Genomic DNA, 19443 nt, shown 5'->3' on the forward strand with positions numbered 1-19443 from the left:
CTGCAGCTTCATTCCTTGGCAATTTTTATTACACTGGAAATCACCAAAAACTTTAGTAAGTACTGATATTCTAAACTTTGGATTTAACAAACCAGAAGCTACGCAAACTCTCACAACATTACTAACATATTTTCCTGTCAGTCAATCTGTTAAAATAGAGAGGTGTTTGAATAATTCAATTATAACATTATTAAGTATACTTCTTAAAATTATCTTTAAACATTGAAAGCCAGAGTAATGAGATACTATTTGTAATTTACACTTACCAAAATATAACATCATGCAATTAAACCAACAGAACAATTTTGGAGTAGGCAGCCTTCATAAACTGAGATCCTGACAGTCAACTCAACCCTATGTAATGTAAAGGTGTGTATAACCTGAGCATACTAACATGGTTGCAGTTGTATTTCAGGGAGGGAAGCAAGGTTCTTTTCAAGTCACAGTAACGTGGCAAGTAAGTAGGACAGAAATAGCAGAGGGCTGCATATTCTGTGTACCAATTAATGTGTTGCTACCATGGTCTGACTTACAGTTTCCGAAGGCTTTGCTTTACATCATGCAACAATCATTGAAGGATCTCTAAAGGATCATGTATCAAATTACAAAGCCATGCAATCATGCAGTGTTTCTTTATTGTGTGCTTTTTGTATGCCAAATAAGGATGCAGAAGTTCCTATTCTTTGAGTATGAAGACTAAATACTCTATTAGAGGTTGTTTCTTTCGGCAGTCCACAAAACCCATCACATCCTATAGCCATGCTCATTACAAATACTCTGTAGAACTGTCTGGGTTGCATTTTTGTTTTTCCTCATGAATCTCTCTAACTCGTTCTTTGTACCAATTTCTCTTCATAGCCAATATACAGACACGGCAAGAATTTACAGATATGTGCTGGGCACACATGCCATTACAACTCAAATATGTTTGATTAAATCTCCAAAAATTTGCCAAATTTTCTCTCATCCTTAGATTGAATTTGCTCAAATGACAAATATTTCCAGAATGAACTGCAAAACACTGGCACACAAAGTGCACATACCTGTTAATTCCACAGCATAATACAGTGGAGGGTCTCTAGGGTTTGTTTTGGTTACTATGTGTTTTGGTTCTTTGTTTACTGTGGTTTTGGGAGCCAGGAATTTTCTCCTGAATTAGATGATGTTTACTGGATAATCAAAATTCAGTATTTAAAATATCAACATATGTCAGTACTTAAACAGTGACTTTTTTGGTGCAGATATAACAGATGTTAAAAACAATTCATAAAAAAAATCTTCAACCATTTCCACTATATTTTATACATTAAAATATTTACACTGACATCAAATGTGAAAAGTGTATTTATTCATATGATATGGGGAGTTTTTAATCCTCAAACCAGCTTTTCCCTTGCATACAAGCAAACAATGTTAATATAAATTGCAAATGGAGCAGATGACTCCAAGAAAGGGCAAGATCTCCTGTAAAACTGTGGTGGTCCTACTTTTAACCTATGATTTCTTTCCTTTAGAGAAAGTTTGCAAATTACTCAAGTCTCAGGGTAGCAATAACTCCTAAGCCAAAAAGTAACATTGGTCTTAGGCACTTAGTCTGCTATTCAATATACACAGTAACAATGTTTTAATAACTATGACTACAACTATTCAGAATAGTCCAGTCTCCTTCGAATGAGGGAAGCCTTTAAATGATGGTAGAAAACTGTATATAATATTTCTTTCTAAAGCCACGTAATCATTTCAAATTAAATATACATTGCATAATAACTAGGACATTTTAAATTCTAAAAGTATAATGATTTAAATGTGCAATATCATATTAGGTAACGTAGTTCATAACGTGGTCCATCATATTTGTAATGACAGCTACTGTTGTCACAACTAGAAGACTTCCACTGACATAATAACAGTTATGCTTTCTACTTAATACACATTTCCCAGTCAGGGAACTCCTCTGGGCAGATGGAGCTCGTCAGCCCTGTAAGGCCATCCATCTAAGAGAAGGTCACTTTAAACAAACCTACGTCCTGAGGACCTCGCTGCCACTGTCCAAGCTTGCTCGGCCCCGGCAGATGAACCTCAGGATTAAAGGGTGGGCTCAGTTCAGCGCACACTGTGTCTCACCTAAAAAATCCACTGCGCAGGCTGGAAGGGTAATGACCTTTCCCAAATCTCCATTCGCGAAGACTGGCCATGAGTGAATGAATGATAATGCACATTTCCTGCTCACTATAATTATTTGTTCTGCTCATATTCAAAGTATGTAAGGACTTAGTTGTTTATCCATAGTTATAAAAAGAGGGGATTGTACTTTTAAATAAAATTTAAGTCTTTAGAATACTCAAATATCGTCAAAATTCAAATGCTTGGTTCATAATGAGGGCAGAAAATGGATGTCATGGTCTATAGGAATCATACTATAAATATCTTGGTAGTAAAAGAGATGATGGATGTTTTTCAAAATGTACTGACTGGAGACAGGATCCAGGATATGCAGGCATACAATGAGTCTACTAATGAACCTTAGACTGCTATTCATCATAAGCTAGATCTTTGAAAATGTTCATCTTCTCCCAAAAAGATTATTACCAAAATGAAGAATATTACCAAGAAAATATTACCAACTGAAGAAAACAAGGAAATACACAACATTCCTACTAGCCTAAATGCATTACTAAAGCAATTCAATTTTTTCTTCTATGTACATGACTTTATTCTCTTAAGGTATATGGGGATAGAAAAGACAGTTGGCTGGAGTAGACTCAGTATTTCCCACACTTTCTTAATATATCAACTACAACAGAACTCTTTAATGCTAATTGAGCCATGACGATTTCTATTTATCTGCACAGAAAAGGCACAGTTTTGCTACACATCCCATGTATGGGTACTGAGTAGAGAAAACACAGCAGTAATCTCGTGTTCTAGTACATTCTACCATTAAAATAATGTATATTAATGGCTTTTTTCAAGCAACTAAGAGAAGTACAAAAAGCACAAAAAAATTGTAGGATGGTTACAAGCCCACATGACATTCACGCAGTTACATATTCTTTCACTGAAAAACAGTGCCAAATACTACACATGTACAATACCATTACTATACTTTTAGAAATAAAATTCACTTTTTATTAATACAGAATAATCCTGTCTGCTTCAGAAATGCAAGAATGATTTATTCCATCATTTTCTTTCCTTCTGGAAGGCAGCTACAGTTTCTCCTAATCTCTAAGATGAATCTTCTCTCCATTTCCCCCTGACATCATTAATTTTCTGACTTACAGAGCATTATAACCTCACAGTATGTACTGTATGATGTCAAACAGGAAGCCCCGGGAATAAAACCAAGTTCCAGTGGAGCTCGAACTCACAAGCATACCTTAACTTGGCCTTGGGTAAATCACTCATTGGGTTTCTCTAATTTCAATAGATGCATTTTCTTCTAGAAAAGTGGAAAAATCACACATGCAAACTTACCAGGTGACATTACTAACAATTATAGATAAGAAGACAGCCTAAGTCTTTTCCCCTGAACTGGACAGAGCTTACTGTAGAAGAAGTGGAAGACAATGGCAGAAACATTTTTAGTCTTCACATGACAATAATCCCTCTATCTAGCCAAATGTAAAGGCCTCATATCTTTGCAGCAGTAATTATAATAGAGACAATATTACCACAGAGGTCTTCATCACCATCATAAAACTCCCTTATTTACACAGATTTACAAACAAGCCTTTGCTGCCTACTTTGCACTGTGGCATCTGCTAAAGGCCATTTTCCAAATCCAAATTTCAAGGGTAACTATTTACACTCCCCTGAGAGAGAACAGTCTTATAAACTACGAGAAAAGATAGGGAAAAACTCCAACATAAAATAAAGCAGCAGGAGATTTTCTCTGCATAATGTAACATGACTGTGCCTCTAATAAGCTTCAAGACTTTCATAATGGTCTGATTGTCTGGGACACAATTTTTTTTAAGATTAAGCTCAAAAACCACTACTGAGTCACAGCAGAATAGCAGGGACTAATTCTCCCACTCTCTCCCAGCAACCAGCAGTAAAGGATAAGTGAATACTGGGAACTAAGTTAGCTCTAAACATCAGCCGATATTCCATGAACCTCCCCCTAGATGACATTAATTTCATTTTTCAAGTAATACACAGTCATGGCACTTCAATGTTTTGCTACAGCAGAAGCACACAGAAGTATAAAAGATGAAAAGTAAACACAATGGTTTAGTAAAACCAACAGCGCCAAGGAGCCATGTCTGTATTATTCCCCCCAGCAGGCAGAGTTGCCGCATTTCACTTTTTTACATTACTGTATATACTTGGTCAAAGTATCATCACAGTGGTCATTTACAGCAGCAAGTATAATTTCTGAGCACTGCAAAGCACTCAGCTGAAAATTTCAGATGTTTTGAAATACTACAGTGTTACTAGTTAGGCACTGCATCATGGACTCACTAAAGGCCTCAAGAATGTCCCTTGAGACTACTGGAAGTCAGAGGACAGCTAATTGGTCAGCTCCCACTCTCAGCATATGCCACATGAATTTCTGTAACCCGTGATTTTAAAGAAGGCACGCTCCAGCCCTTTTACAACCATCTGGCATTCTTCCTCTTCGTCGCACATCATGTTAGGTGAAACCAGACAGAAAAGAATACAGCACTGCCCCCAGTATAATTAGTTATTTGTTAGTTCCTTACTATTACAGGTAATCTTACTGAATTTTGAAGCATGATTTGCAGATCCGCAATCAGGTCATATCTGCAGTACTGACTGAATATTATTGCAAGATCAGTTATAAATGGAACTAAATTTAGACACAGAATTTTACAGAGGTCTTTTTGACCTGCACAGTAGGCTCTTCATAAACATGAGAAATTCATTCATCAATTAAGGAACATGTGGTACAAGTTTGCTGACCGTTAGAGCCTGGGTTTTATCATTATATATTTTAGCATGAAGACCACAAGAAGATTTCCTTATCTGACAAAATATACAATTTCCCATACACCACAAAAGATGAAAGTAGCAATCAGCACAATCCAAACATACTTCTTTTTTCTCCTGTCTTTTTTAAGTGTTCACATAAGCATTTTAGACAGTAGCTCTGCTTGATACCCTACTGTTAGGCTTTAAACAACTGGTAAATTTTACAGCTGCATGGCACAGAAATAACTATGTTGGAATCAGGCTCTATATATGAATTCAGTTTTTATAGACATAACCGTCAACTGTTGAACCACAGCTGCAGTGGTATAGAATTTTTGAAATGCCAATATTCTAAGTCTTCTTTCATCAACACACAGGTATTTAGGTAAAAATATGAAGCAGATCTATGGACTACCAGCTGCAAACAAGACACTTCTTGCAACCCAATTATATTTGGTAGGATATCCTGTTAGGTAATTATTCAGTCTTACTTATCACAGCTCAACACTAGAACTTTCAAACAGAACTCTTACATCATTAATGTCCAAAACAGAAGATAAGCAACAGCAAAAGAAAAGCAGCTGAACTGTACCATTATTATTGCAATACATATGCTTTCACAGGCATATTGTAAAATACAGCTTAAATTACATGAATGGAGAAATTTTCAGTAAATAGTTCAGAATAAGGTTATCAAAAATGCTAGATAATTTCATCCTGTTTAATTTAAAATTAGATATTATTTCAACCTGGAAAGTTCAGGTCAATGTTGACTCTTCATATGTCTGCTTTTGCCAAAATTAAGTACTACTGAACTGTAGAACTAACAAGAATCGAAGAATTTATGAACGATCAACCAATGATGTATTACATTAACTGCCCTTGGTTCTACAAAGACTATTTCCTGTACTTCTAATTTCAATTTGAAGTTATTTTCAGACTAAATCTAGTATCTTGCAAGAATAATGTAAAATTCTTCCTCAATTAATTAAACTCTGATTCCTTCACTTAGAAGCAAGTTGTACATGAAACTCAATTTGGTATCAGCTCCTTGAGAGCCTAAAATTTTCACCTGTGATGCCCTAAAGAGTATGGTTTAAATTGTCATTTACTACATTTATTAATAAATACGCAAATGCATTCCATTTGAAATAACAAACTGATGATATGAGGGCCCTTGCACCTTCAAAGCAACAGGATGAGGGGATAATATAAGTTTCATTTTTATGAAAATTCTAGATGCAGGTGCCACATTACAGAGGCTACAGGTTAATCATTAGTTTTACATTGAAGTGCTAAAAACCCATGAAAACTCATTATCAAAGGTGTTTAACTCGGACAATGAATTTGAGAACATTACAGACAAGCAGTTAGATAACAGGATAATCTGTGATGAACAGCAGGATGTCTGGATGTCTATAGCCCATCAAAGCTCCAGCACTACTACAACAAGCACTACAACTACATGGAAGAAAAAGTACATAGAGAAAGAAATAAACAAATATACAGCCCTTAAGATTATTTAGCATAAGCTGAACACGTGAATGTGCTGATGACTTGAGCTTAGTCTGTGTAACTAATCTCTTGAAAAGCAGATAATAGATACGGAATATGGAAGATGATAACTGGTAGCTCAGTGTGTGTACTAGAAACAGAAACCGTAGTTGAGTTTAAGCTCCTGAACATAAGTTGCACAGAAGATCTGACTGACTGTACACAGCATTCACTCTTTCTGTGTGCCATACTTCCCTGAGAACAGAGGCTCCAGTGTCTAACGCAGTGAAGGCTTGAGTGAATCCGGTTCATGAAATAAGTGAGATTAAAAGCATTCTGGAACAGCCCATGGCAGCCAACAGGCAAGCAAGTGAAGCTTGGATGCCCATAATGCATCAGGGTCCCTCAAGGCCAATACCTGCCAGGCTGTTTATGGAAGTCCGTTTAACAGTGGTTGAAGTTAAACAGAGGATACCAAGATAACTAAGTCTGTTAAGTATAGAACACATTGCTCCCTCTGATGGTAAAACCCACTGAATGATAGAAATACTCCACAGATTTAATTACAGAATTATTTTAATTTCACCGTTTCAAAAATTGTCATGCTATCGAGTTTATTTCATATCTGAAAGAAAACAAGCTAAAAAGGAGAAGAGGAAATTACAGCCTATTCCACTCAATCAAATGCCTGAACTGCTGGGAAGCGACATGATGCACTCAAGGCACAGGCTGCTGGAAGAATTTTTAACAGCAGAGTAAGAATCTTTGAATGGGTGGAAAAAAAACAAGCAGAGGTTTTTCTAACTGCTCAAGAGCCACTATGAGGATCACCATAAGGTCTTTCTCACACTTAATTCTATCTGGGCTGGTAAATGCACAAATCCTATTTCCTCAGAGTCAGTAAAAAGAATCCCTGGAAAATAGTTAAAGCATAGTTATTCACTGCTGTTTTCTGAACTACAACCATAGTTTGACTTTTTAATAGAAGGAATTTATTATCTACACTGCCATGTCCAGCAACATGAGGTTCCCAAGCTGTGGGTGTTTACTACATAAATCTCAAATAAACTCAGGTGGCAGCCCAATGCATTTCACTACAAGCTGCTAGTAGTCCCACAGGGAAGGTGACTGCGTGACAAACTGAAACTTGAAAACCTGTGTCATTTTTTAACAGCATTGCTAACTGAAATAAGAAAAATATTCTTTTTCATTACAGAAATAAGTGATGTTTGCTTTAGCTCCTTCTCTGGTATACTTTGACTGAATCACATAAAGAAAAATTTCATGTGGCCCAGGACCAAAGACTAAAAATTTAAAGCCAAATATGGTTTCACAGAAACAGGAACAACTAAAGATCTGCACTATAAAAGACATTTTTTCATGACAGAAATCCCATTAATCACTACTTCCAGTACCAAAAAAAAAAAAAAAAAAAAAAATCAGGGTCAGTTAAATTTTATTCCTCTGCAGTAAACATATACAAAAAAAGAAAGGGAGAGATATGATAAACTAGGTGTGCTGTCACATTTAAGAAAAGGTTTTTTCAGTCAGCTCCGGTCTTGGTTGAAACAACCTCAGTTTCTCACCTAGATGTTGCCTCTGTAAGAGTAACACTCCAACACAAAACTCTAGGTCTCTCAGTTGCAGCAAAGCTACCTTATATTTGGGTTGGTGGAACTTCTTTGATTAAAGCTAAAGTCCTCTGCTAAAGTACAAGTGCTGATAGGAGGCAAAGGATGTTACAGTGAAAATATTCTCATCTATCATTAGGGGTTGCCTAATGATGACGAACCAATCTTGCAACAAATTATTTCATTAATTAATAAAGAAAGAAAGAAAGAAACAACATGAGTTTCACATTGTTTCTTCAATGGGATCCTCTGGGATAAATTCTGCCTTAAGTTATGGCAGAACTATTTTCATTCACTGTAGCCATAATATTTCAATGCTTTTAACTTTTACTCCTTTACATTGCTAAAGATTTAACCGAATGTAAGAGGACAAGGATGTGACTGTGGTTTAATGGATCTGCATGTGCTCAATGTGTTTAAGACATACTTCACAAAATATGAGATAGATTTTTCATCTAGTGTCATTTTATTATTTAAAAATTATTTAACACTTTTGTCTGTCATTCTTCTCTTTTTTAATACAAGTTGACTTGCAAGTCAGCCACTTGGATACTGAGGTAGAGCTCAGAGAAAAGTGCTATAAGGAGAAGAAAGAAACCATGACTGTTATATGATGCTGAATAAATATTAGCCATAGCTGCAAATCATTCAGAAGTATTTGCTAATAAAATATTTCTGAAATTATTGCTTTTATTTTGTACTGTATTTCCAAGTCCTTTCCAGAAAAGTATTTAAGCACATGCCTAACTTAAAGCACATGAGAAATCCCATTGATTTTAGTGGGCTTAATCATATCCCTTAAGTCCCACACATTCTTCAGCACATTGCTGCATCTGGACTTTTTACAATTATCAAACGAGTATAACCCAAATATATGTTCAGTGTAATCCACGTTTTTCATGTGAAAATGTACACAGTCATTTAATAGGCATGAAGACACTAGGCTTTTAGCCTTACAAAATGAAAAGGCTAGAGAAAATTAATATACTTTCATACTGTCCAATATTTTGTGTGCATTACAAAACTCCGACCCCTTCTTACTGAAGAGGAAACTACTTCTGGACATGCTAACTTCACCTGGACACTGTAAAAACAGAAGCCTAAGCTGATGTATGATCACTCTCCTAAATAAACTATTGTATTTTCATTTTGCATTCACAGATAGGACTGACATAGACATCTTTGGAAATGTTATGAGTAATTCTAAGTTAAAATACAATATTGAAATAAACTAAAAGTACAGCACTTATAAATTTGGCATTTTAAATGCTTGAACAAGCATCATATCTTACAAGAAAAATTCATCTGCAGAGCTTGGAATGTGTCTGTCAGACTCTGGTGTTTTAACAGAAAGAAGTACCATTTATAGAGAGAGGTAATAGTTTTATTAGACTGACTCATATGTTCCAAGTCTTATGTATACATGCATATATAAAAACCTTTTCTAAAGTGAACAGGTTCTTTTTGAAGATTCAAAGAAGGTCTAAGTTGGCCCAGTTGCAGGTCTTGAAAAGTTTTTTGCACCTGCAATTTTTTTCCCTTATTTTTTCTAATGGTATTATCAGTTATAATATAGAAGTCACCTCTGATACCCATATAGCATCAGAGCTATAACATCACTAGTAATAAAGAATTTTGTGCTCCAGAAACCCCAGAGCCCCCTGTGCAGAAGATGGTATATCTACCTTGAGGGAAGTTCACGTAGCTTATGGCAGTAGCAATTTTCCAAGTAGTTTTATCCCTAAAATTCTAGTCTGGGACCTCTCTGGAGCCAGGAATACCAATCACAACAACTATATAGATGCTATGTGTCAGTCCTTGTCAGCATTCCAAGGACAGTACGTGACAGCAGAACACTTTCTTTTATTGGTTTTCCTTGTTATTAAATACAGCCCATACAATGCCTTTCCATTTAAACTTCTGAAACTGACTTGGTAACATCTTCCAGCAGACAAGTGGAGTGCTGAACCAGAGGAGACGTGACTGTGACAATGACAGGAACATTTCTGTTTGTTTGCCAACCCCTCTTTTTATCTCATCTCGCAACGTTAGAAGCCATGGATATCATTCTTGGATGAATATTTAGGAGATTGCCTACTTAGCTTTTAAATAAAGAGCTTTCAAATCATAATTTTAATTAATTCAGGGGAAAAATTACACATATGCCAACACTGGAGATTGTATCTTTGACAATACCAAATTATTTCTCCAATGATATGCAATTCATACAAAACACAAATCAGTTCAGTTTATTCTGCATGTCAAAATGCATTATCTGCTTCTGAGTGTTGTCTCATTTAGTCTATCCCATTTGGTAAACTGGAGAAATAAAATATATATACAACCACTAATGTAGTTTGGAAAAAGCAGCTTCAAATTTAGCACTGGTAGATTATTGTACAGAAATGACAGAATGCTGAAGTAACAGAGGGCAAAGTAATTAGAAAAAACCAGTATGTGTTCACAGAGGTTGTTATGCCATAAATAAAGGTCTTGCAGCTGAGAGAGAACAACAGTGATGTTTGTTTCTACCTCAAATTCTTACTAGATGGGAGACTAGGAATTATGATATTACACTTTATTCTTGATCTACTGTAATTCAAATGGCTGATAATTTTGGATCCTCTATGGCAAGCCATCTCTCTGTGTCAGTTACTGTGTCTATAGAAAGGAGGTAATAAAATACCTAAGCAACTCTCAAAAATGCTCTGAAATACACCTTTGAAAAGACATGCTGGTTTTCTATTACTTTCTATTACAGCTGACTTCAAGCTACGGAATTTTTCTTCAATGATTCATTCCAATTAAAAACAAGTAATCATTTGTTAAGGAAACTTTTTTCTTTTTCTTATTAAACCTGTAATTTTTTCACTTACTGATATTACTGATACAGTTCTTTGCTTTTATAAGTAAAATATTTGTGCATACTGCCAGCACTTCAGAAGCTACACTAGTTAACTTCCAGAGATCTCTTTCAACCAACATTGCTAATATGACAAGATTAATTGCCTGTAATATTCCAAGTCTTACAGATATTGATATGACAGAGATACGAACCATAACATGCTATGCTGTGATACAGAACAATTAAACAGAACATTTAAAACTCAGTTAAAAAGTTTGAACTAATTTTCATTTCATTGAAATGAGCTTCAGCTGAAGTTCCTGGGGCAAGCAAGCTGCCCACCCTGGACGGGGGTAAGATTAAATGCTGCAAGTACAGTGCTTGTGTGACAGAGAAGTAGCTACAGCTGAAAACTGATCTGCAAAGGGATCACATCTGACAGCTTCACACATTAAAACAAAACGAAAATGGGCAAACACTGTCTGAAAAGGTTGCCAGGGATTGTCCAGCTCCCAGTGGGCCATAAATACAAGTAACAGATATAACAGTCTGCATAATCTGATAAAAAACAAACAACTTACCCAGGGCACAATGGGGATGATTGTCCAAACATCAGAAAAATGAAAACCTGTTCATTCAGGTTTAGCCTCACATCTGCTAGTGTCCTGTCCTACAGCACTGCAATCTATTGTTTAATTCTAGGTTAAAATGAAGTAATCTAAATATGCATGCTGTTATATAAAAGGGCCAGGGGATGAAATTACACCAGTTTCTAATAAGGCCCTTTGAAATCCTAAACTAGCAAGTTAGCAGCCAAATTCTTTTTCTTCTACTAATACAGATTGAACAGCAAGTGACGACTAGAAAAGAATAAAATAAGACTGTAAAATTGTAGTTCTCAAGATCCTGTATGTGTTTGCTATACCAAGGCACATGAGAGGACTATTTCGGTGCTAAACATTTACCATTTTACTAGCCATCTCCAAGATCAGTCTTAAAAAGCTTTTGTCTCCCTATTGCTAGGTTGTTCATAAATACAAGATCTGCAAAATTTCCTTCTCTCTCATTTCAAAACTAAGTAGAAGAACTTTTAACATGCATCTTTTGATAAAAAAGTATTTTTGGTTAGCATTTAGAAAAAAATTGGCTTTTTTTGAAGGAAGCAATAATAGTAAAATAAAATGTATTTTCTTATACCTTCTACTTTTTTTTTTTAATGTAGTGTGCATAAAGTCTATGGCATACACAGTTATGAAAACTTTGTTTCTACCTAGCTACATCTGCCCATGTAAAACAAATATATGTGGTTTAAAGTATTCTTTTACTTGCTAAATAGCAGCCTGCACTTAGTAACAGACCTCTCACCAGAACATTGGAGGACCATTTGGTTATTTTCTTCTGTCTGTGAAATATATCTCTTACTGTTTTCTTCTTTTTCATTATGAATGAAAACTGAGCCTTCCTATCAATGAAAAGAAAATTTCCTTCTTATGCATGGTCGTACAAGTATATTCTGCATCTGAACTGGAAAGAAAAAGAGAGTTGTGAGATTTTTAGGACACACACCCACCCCAGAAGTACAGTACCACGATAGTACGACCCAGACCACTCCATGCCAGCTGCAGGGATCTTCTGGATCTCAGCTGCACCTGAAGGATCCCAGCTCTGCTCTGTGTCAGCTAGTAGCTTGAATTATTTTCCCACTGATCTTCAAAATAGAGCTATTTACCTATGCAGTTGTGAGTAAAGACAGGAAAACCAAAGTATAATAAACTCTACTCTGATTCTGACTCTTTTGGTCACTGTACGAGCTAGTTTAAGGCTTGATTCCCCCACCTCTGCCACATGGGAAAAGGTGAAGGAAAGGGAGAACATCAATTTTCTGGGTATAGAGGTTCTACAGTACAATTAGGCAAGTAGACTGACTTCTGGTCAGCCAGAAGCATAACAATTTAAAACATAGCAGAAGCAAGGAATTTATCAGAAACAAAAACAGGAAAAATAAATAAATTAATGACATAATGCATTAAGTGGTATATGTAATACATCTACTCAAGCTGGCATCTCAGAAAACAGCAGCTGCTCAATTCAGTCAAACACAATTCTTCAGAGGCTCAGAGAACAGAGGTGCACTTAGATATCTGAAGCAACATGTGGTCATCCCGTCACTGCCCTGAGACAAAAGGGTAAGACTTCATTTCTCATATAGCTACAGGGATGCTGCGATACACTTTCAGGATAGGAATCATAGAACAATTCATTTCCTATTAGTGCATTTTAAAAGAACACAAGACAGAGTAAACAGCAAAAACTTGCATTAAAATAATAATAGTGATCTCAAACTTATGGAGAAGTCAGAATAAAAGCTACAAAACAGTATATCATGCTGCAGGAGGATGATATACTTGCAGAAATTAGCAAAAGTTCCTCTTTTTTAAGGCAATTAAATTTAAAAATTAACCTTGTTCACTGTACAAAGTAAGTATGCCTGGCCTCCTTTCCCAAGGGTGAAAGACTCTTTAACAGAATGCCCAGGGAAATGAATTCAATAAAGTATATCTCTATTCAAAAAAACTCAACTGTCCATCAAACGTACCATCCAACAGCAAACACCTTCTCACCTATCCCACTTGCAGAGAAACGCAGTCTTTCAAGTAACCAAGGACTAGACTATTTGAGGCAAGGTGCCAGCACAAGTTTGAGCACAGATCTTACATTCATGCTTATTCACATAATCTAATACACTACATCCTTATGCTCCATGAATTTTCATTATCTAAATCTTATGCCCTTAGCTCCCTAAGAGGAATATTGAAGCTGGAATGAAGTACTTATCTTCCCCAAACATGTCGAAAACCAGAAATTCTGCCTGATAAACACAAACTGCCTAGAACTACCCAGTAACCATTAACCAGTACAAAACACTACAGCTACACTTCAAGCAGAAGACTTGAAGGATTTACATCTGATACCTTCCTAGAGCCTAAGCCACCAAAGCCTCATCTTGAGAATGCCCCCTTCTACCTGGAATCTCTAGTCCACAGATGCGCCCTGTGGTTTTTAAGGAACTAAGCCAGAAACACTATTTTCTCTTTTAAAAATTGGGTGCAAGAGAAGTTTAGCCATGATATAATAGCAAAACAGCTTTTGAAGTTGGGAAATGAAGGGTCAGTGCCTGCTCTAGGCAGATGGGCCTCACAGCACAATTCCTTCTCCCAGGACAGCGCCCAACATCTTGGTGAGATCTTAAGTCTCAGTATACACCTGGATGAAGGGAGTGATGAAGTGGCTCTCCCATCCATTACCCTGAATTTCTGTCACTGTTAGCAAAGAGTAAGAAGAATAAACTTGTCTTGAATCACAATTTTCTGTGACACTAACAATAGTATAAAGCCAGAAGATCCTGCCTCCACATGTAACACAGCACAGATTTCACCTCAACTTCTAATCTGCAAGACTGTTTTCATGCATTATCATAAAGATATGTAGTAATTATGAGAAATACTACAGAAATTATACTGTGATGAGGTAGTAAAATAGCTACTAAAATATGCATTTACCAGGCATCCAGTGCTGCAAAAACATTTAAACTACTATGAAAAGACATTTTTGCACTAAGCTAAACTGGCTCATCTACTTCTTATTAATAACTGCACCATGTATACTCCACAGAACAATTGTTTCACAGACTGCAAGACATGAACTTCTGCCCAATCTTTTATGACCTTTATAAAACTTTATTAAATTATGAATCCATGTAGCTTTTACGTGCTCTAAAACAATTTAAATATGCGCAGCTGTCCCAAGTAGTGCCACCATGGGGACTTAAAACACTGTTAAGACTTTCCAGTTCTGTACCACTTAAAATCAGCAATAAAACTCTAGTCCAAGATAAAGTCTCAGATAGGAGCTATCCAGTCAGGAGCAAAGTACTCCTTATGAAACATAATTACTGACATTTTAGAAATACATGCAGGTTTTCCCACTTCCTTGAACTTGTGTTACCCATAAAAGTCTCTGTTATAAAAAATATATATTAAAACTAGTTTATTACATAGATAGCCTCTTTCAGCATATCAGAAATAGAAATAAGAAATCCCTTTGTTGATCTTTAGTACATTAAGCCCAAGCTGAGACTCGTAGGGGATCATGGTACTTGCAAAATATGCCCCTACTGTGACCAGTAAGAAACATTAAGAAATTAAGATACTAAAAACAAAGCCAATACTGCGGATGGTAAGCCCAGATAACTTTAAATTTGCTTGGAGTCTACTGTCTCCTCCGAACCGCAGTCTGGCGGTAAGGAAGTCTGGAGACCACATCCTTAATGGAAAGGAGAAATAAGAAAGGAAAAAGGAGAAGAAATGTCCACCCCATTTCTCACAGATCTGTCATCAATGACAAGGGGAATCTCTCTCTGACATGAAACAGAGAGATACACTGCCAATTCTCGCAATTCCCTTGAAATCCAAGAGAATCCTGAAACAATTAATGTATGTCGTCTGCCACAGTCTGACCATCTGAAGTATCTTGTTTGCGATTTCGGTAACTCTTGCTTTGGCAAAACTGACAGATCACTATGGATATACATTTTGATGCAATTATTTGAACAAGGCATAGCACTGTGCAAGTTCATAACATTTTATTTTTCCCCTATACCTTTATTGTATCCCTCCAACAATTCTAGTTCTGCAAAATCCTATATAGCAATGATCTTGTACCTTTCAACAGGTAAAAAAGATTAAAACCACTTATTTAATGTATGAACTAAGAGAAGGTTTCAAACTAAAAGCTCAGAACCTTTCTCCAGATCTTACTATCATTTTCAAATCCCAAGTCCCTTCACACAACTTGTACAGAGTTCAATTTATTCCACTCTATCCATGTTTATCAACATTTGTACTCACTGACTGTTCACTTAGATCCTGAGAGTCTTCCATTGAGGTTATTCGCGTTTCTTTTCCTCCACGAGCAGAAATTATCTTCCCTTTAATTTACAGCTCAGTAGTCTAAATTAAAAAGAAGATAAAAAATTGACACCTTAGTCTAGGGTCCTCATTTCTAAGGCAAATCTGCAATAAACAAACCCCCTAACTGAGGTTGTGGTTTCACTAAAATCTTCAGCGAAGTTCTCATTGATTTATATGAAGACTAATTTCATGTAAAGTGCTTCAACACCTTGAGTATTATTTTGGGAATTATCTAAAATACACAAACAGAAACAGGAACTTTTCTTTGACTTCTGCAAGACAAAAAATAGTTATGAAAACAAACCAACAAACCAAAATGTTGAATACAGGCAGCTGTTTAAGTAGACAATCAATTATAACCCTTGGGAGAACATATTAGAAAAAGAGTTATAGAACAGAAGTGCTTAACACATTTAATGATAAACTCTTAGTCATTAAGTGTCTGGCAGAAAAAAAAGTCATTATGCAATCATCAGCATGAAGTCCCCTCTCTGAGGTTCATTAAATTCCTTTAGGATTAAATAAAGTACACAAAGCGGTTTATAACAAGGAGGTCCCTACAAAGTGCTAAATAACAGAAATTACCCTAATTATCTGCTATGTCTATGACTTCTCTAATAGGGTGAGTCACTCTCATCAAATACTGAGCTCTTCAGTAGGAAAATCCTAAGAGTTCTGCCCATGTATCATTAGGTTAACCTTAACTATAAAGCCACACAATTGTACTATGATCTCCATTCTCAGAAAAGATCTGTTTTGGAGTTATGCAAATTTGCATCATTTAGAACAAAAAAAAAAGTGCCAGGGATATTTCATATATGCAATAATCATTATATTATTAATCAAAATTAATGTTACATTTAAAAGAAAAAATAAATAACCATATGTAAACACATACATTAAGGAACCCAAACATCCTGGATTTGCTTATCAACATTACCTGGATTTGTTTATCAACAAGGCACACAAGAAACCATTACCTGGAAGTATACCCAATAACATAAACATATTATGGACCTCTGTTATATTCTGACCAGCAAGCACTTATACCTTGTGCTACCTCCACCCTGCATAAATGCAACCACTATTTTTCTGAGGTTAAACAAAGTACAGCTCTATTGGCACAGGCACAACATTTGAAAGGAACCAGAGCTATGGAATATACATGAAACAAGCCATAGCACCTACATATTCTCACCCGCAGTCCTGCGCTGCCCTGTGAATACCCGCTCTCTTAATCTCAAGTGCCACTTACGTGACATACCTCCATTTACTCCCCAAAACATAACTCTAAAAAATTCATTGGTTTTGCATCAGATATTTTCCAGAACACACACAAATGCACAGCCCCAAACTACTTTCCTCCCAGTTTCACCTGGATTTTTCCTTCCCCCAAACTAAATCTTCCTGTCTTCCCTCTTGTCTAAGTTTCTAAATTATTTTCATTCAGATTTCATTAATTTTTGCCATGATGTTACGTAAGGAAAAGACCAATTGCAAGAAAATAATGTTGCATGTATTTCACCATATCATAGAGCTATAAATAATTTCTGTTTTTTCAGTGTCCTCTTAGTTTCAGAGGGATGTAAGACATAAATGTCTTCACCTGTGATGCCTTCACCCAAACTGTAACCACTTCCCATGTTTTTTGATCAGTGTGCAGCCCACACTCTTGTATTTGTAAAATCTTCTTCAGCCTTTGTTCAATTTAAGACAAAAGGAGAATTGAAAGGCTTCTTTAAAACACCCACTGTAGACAAATTTCAGAAAGGAACCTACTAAGAACAGTGGGTATTTTAAGAGAAAGCAGCTCTACATGGCATTGCCTGCAGCAGTCCCTGTCAAAGGAAGAAATCCAAACAGAGTTGAATTTTTATAACCAATACCAAAATGTTGCATCAATAACTTAAATATAAAATCTAGTCTAATTTAAAGTTTGAAGTACATGCATGTTATTGCATTGTAAGATTGTCTGCAGAAATAAACAATGAAAATACAAAACTCAGAACAATTTGACTAATACTGACTGAAAAGTCAGCACCTGCCTTGCATTAAAACAGTAAATGCTCCAATTCTGTCAGTCAGCCACTGAAGGTGACAGATCATTCACTTCCTGTGTAAAACTCAACTATAACTCAACTACAGAGCCATACCATAACAGACAGACCCATATTAGTGTTTCTTTTCTTATTGATCATGACCTTAACCAAAGCACTCTGAAATCAACAGATGGATGCCACATTTTTCCTTAAAAAACAAAGTGTATTGATATCTTAAATACACCCTGATGACATAAATCCAACAGTTTTCCTATTAAGGACTGCAATGACTCACCCACGGTATGTGTTGTGTCCCAAAATTCAGGTGGATGTATTCACCGGAATGCATCACTAAATATGCCACTTGTATGCCACCTTCTAGAAAAGACTAGCCTTCAACAGTTTCCAATGTTACTTTACTGAATTGCAAGACAAAGACAAGTTTTTTTAATCTTAGCAGAAACACACAATGTGTTAGATATATCCTTTGCATGAACGTGCTAAATTATACAGTTTCCAGAGCACTATTGTTCATCTTCATGCTGCATCAAAATTCAAATGCTCTTATTGGAAATTCAGCTTTTTAAAATAAAATTCAGCATTAATATTTTATCAGCATTATTCTACCTATCAACAGCTAAATCCTGCTACATTTTGAGCCCAGTTAAAGCAGCTGATTATAACCAACTGCTAACCCAAAGATTTTTATAATGGCAGTTATGCCAACTGCACTTAGACCAAATCCTTTAGGGTTTAGTTTCATAAATTTGTAAAAGAGAAAAACCATTAGAGAAGTCAGTGATTTAAATAAGACCAACATTACTCCCTAATAAAGATATAAAATTAAAGGATAATAGTAACCTCGTGCTGTTTTATGAGGCAATAATCCAGTTACCAATTCAACCTTGTAGTTTATTCCATCAAGAGAACCAGATTAAAAACAGAGGGAGGAAGGGCACTCTTATCCCTATTATATTGCAAGTGTTTCTAACTGGCTTTAAATATTTTTAAAATTGTTGTTAAAAGTCTTAAATACACAGACAAGCCAGAATAAAGAAAAATGCCTGTTTCTCTTCTTGATACAGTCCTTGCAGATGTGGCTTTAAAACTGATGAAGTGTTTTATGTTCCCAGATAAAAATTTTACCTTTCTAAGAAATGTCTTAATTAGGAGGATTCTTGAGTTTCCTCAACAACAAATGCATTTAAATCTAATTTTTTATTTATTTATTTTTATCTGGGGGAATAAAACACTTCATCAAATTTAAACTGCAACTTCCAGGACTTGACCATGAGGAGAAACATGTGTTTCCTCTCAGAGACACACCCATAAGTTAAAGAAAATAAAAAGCTACTTGAGGATCTGCTGCATTCTGCTTTATAAATGACTGAAAGCGTAATACAACAAGGACCTGATCTCTCCCTTTGCAATGATTTCTTCAGAAAACTAGGATTCCAACAAATAAACAGGTGACTGATGTAATGACACTTTCTATGGGATGTCTAATGTGATCCAGTGCCACAACT

General features: G+C 35.8%; 1 protein-coding gene across 1 annotated transcript in view; it reads right to left on the reverse strand.

The window, feature by feature from the left end:
* Positions 1–19443, reverse strand: part of EYA4 (EYA transcriptional coactivator and phosphatase 4) — a 145371-nt gene that overhangs the window by 112685 nt on the left and 13243 nt on the right. The window contains exon 2 of the mRNA XM_039381776.1: positions 15816–15917. Within this exon, the coding sequence (XP_039237710.1) occupies positions 15816–15848 (33 nt within the window). The 5' untranslated portion in view covers positions 15849–15917. The remainder of the gene's footprint in view (positions 1–15815; positions 15918–19443) is intronic.

Source organism: Pipra filicauda, unplaced genomic scaffold (genome assembly GCF_003945595.2).
Source record: "Pipra filicauda isolate LSUMZ 115617 unplaced genomic scaffold, ASM394559v2 scaffold23_size5868930_pilon, whole genome shotgun sequence".
Taxonomy (NCBI): Eukaryota; Metazoa; Chordata; class Aves; order Passeriformes; family Pipridae; genus Pipra; species Pipra filicauda.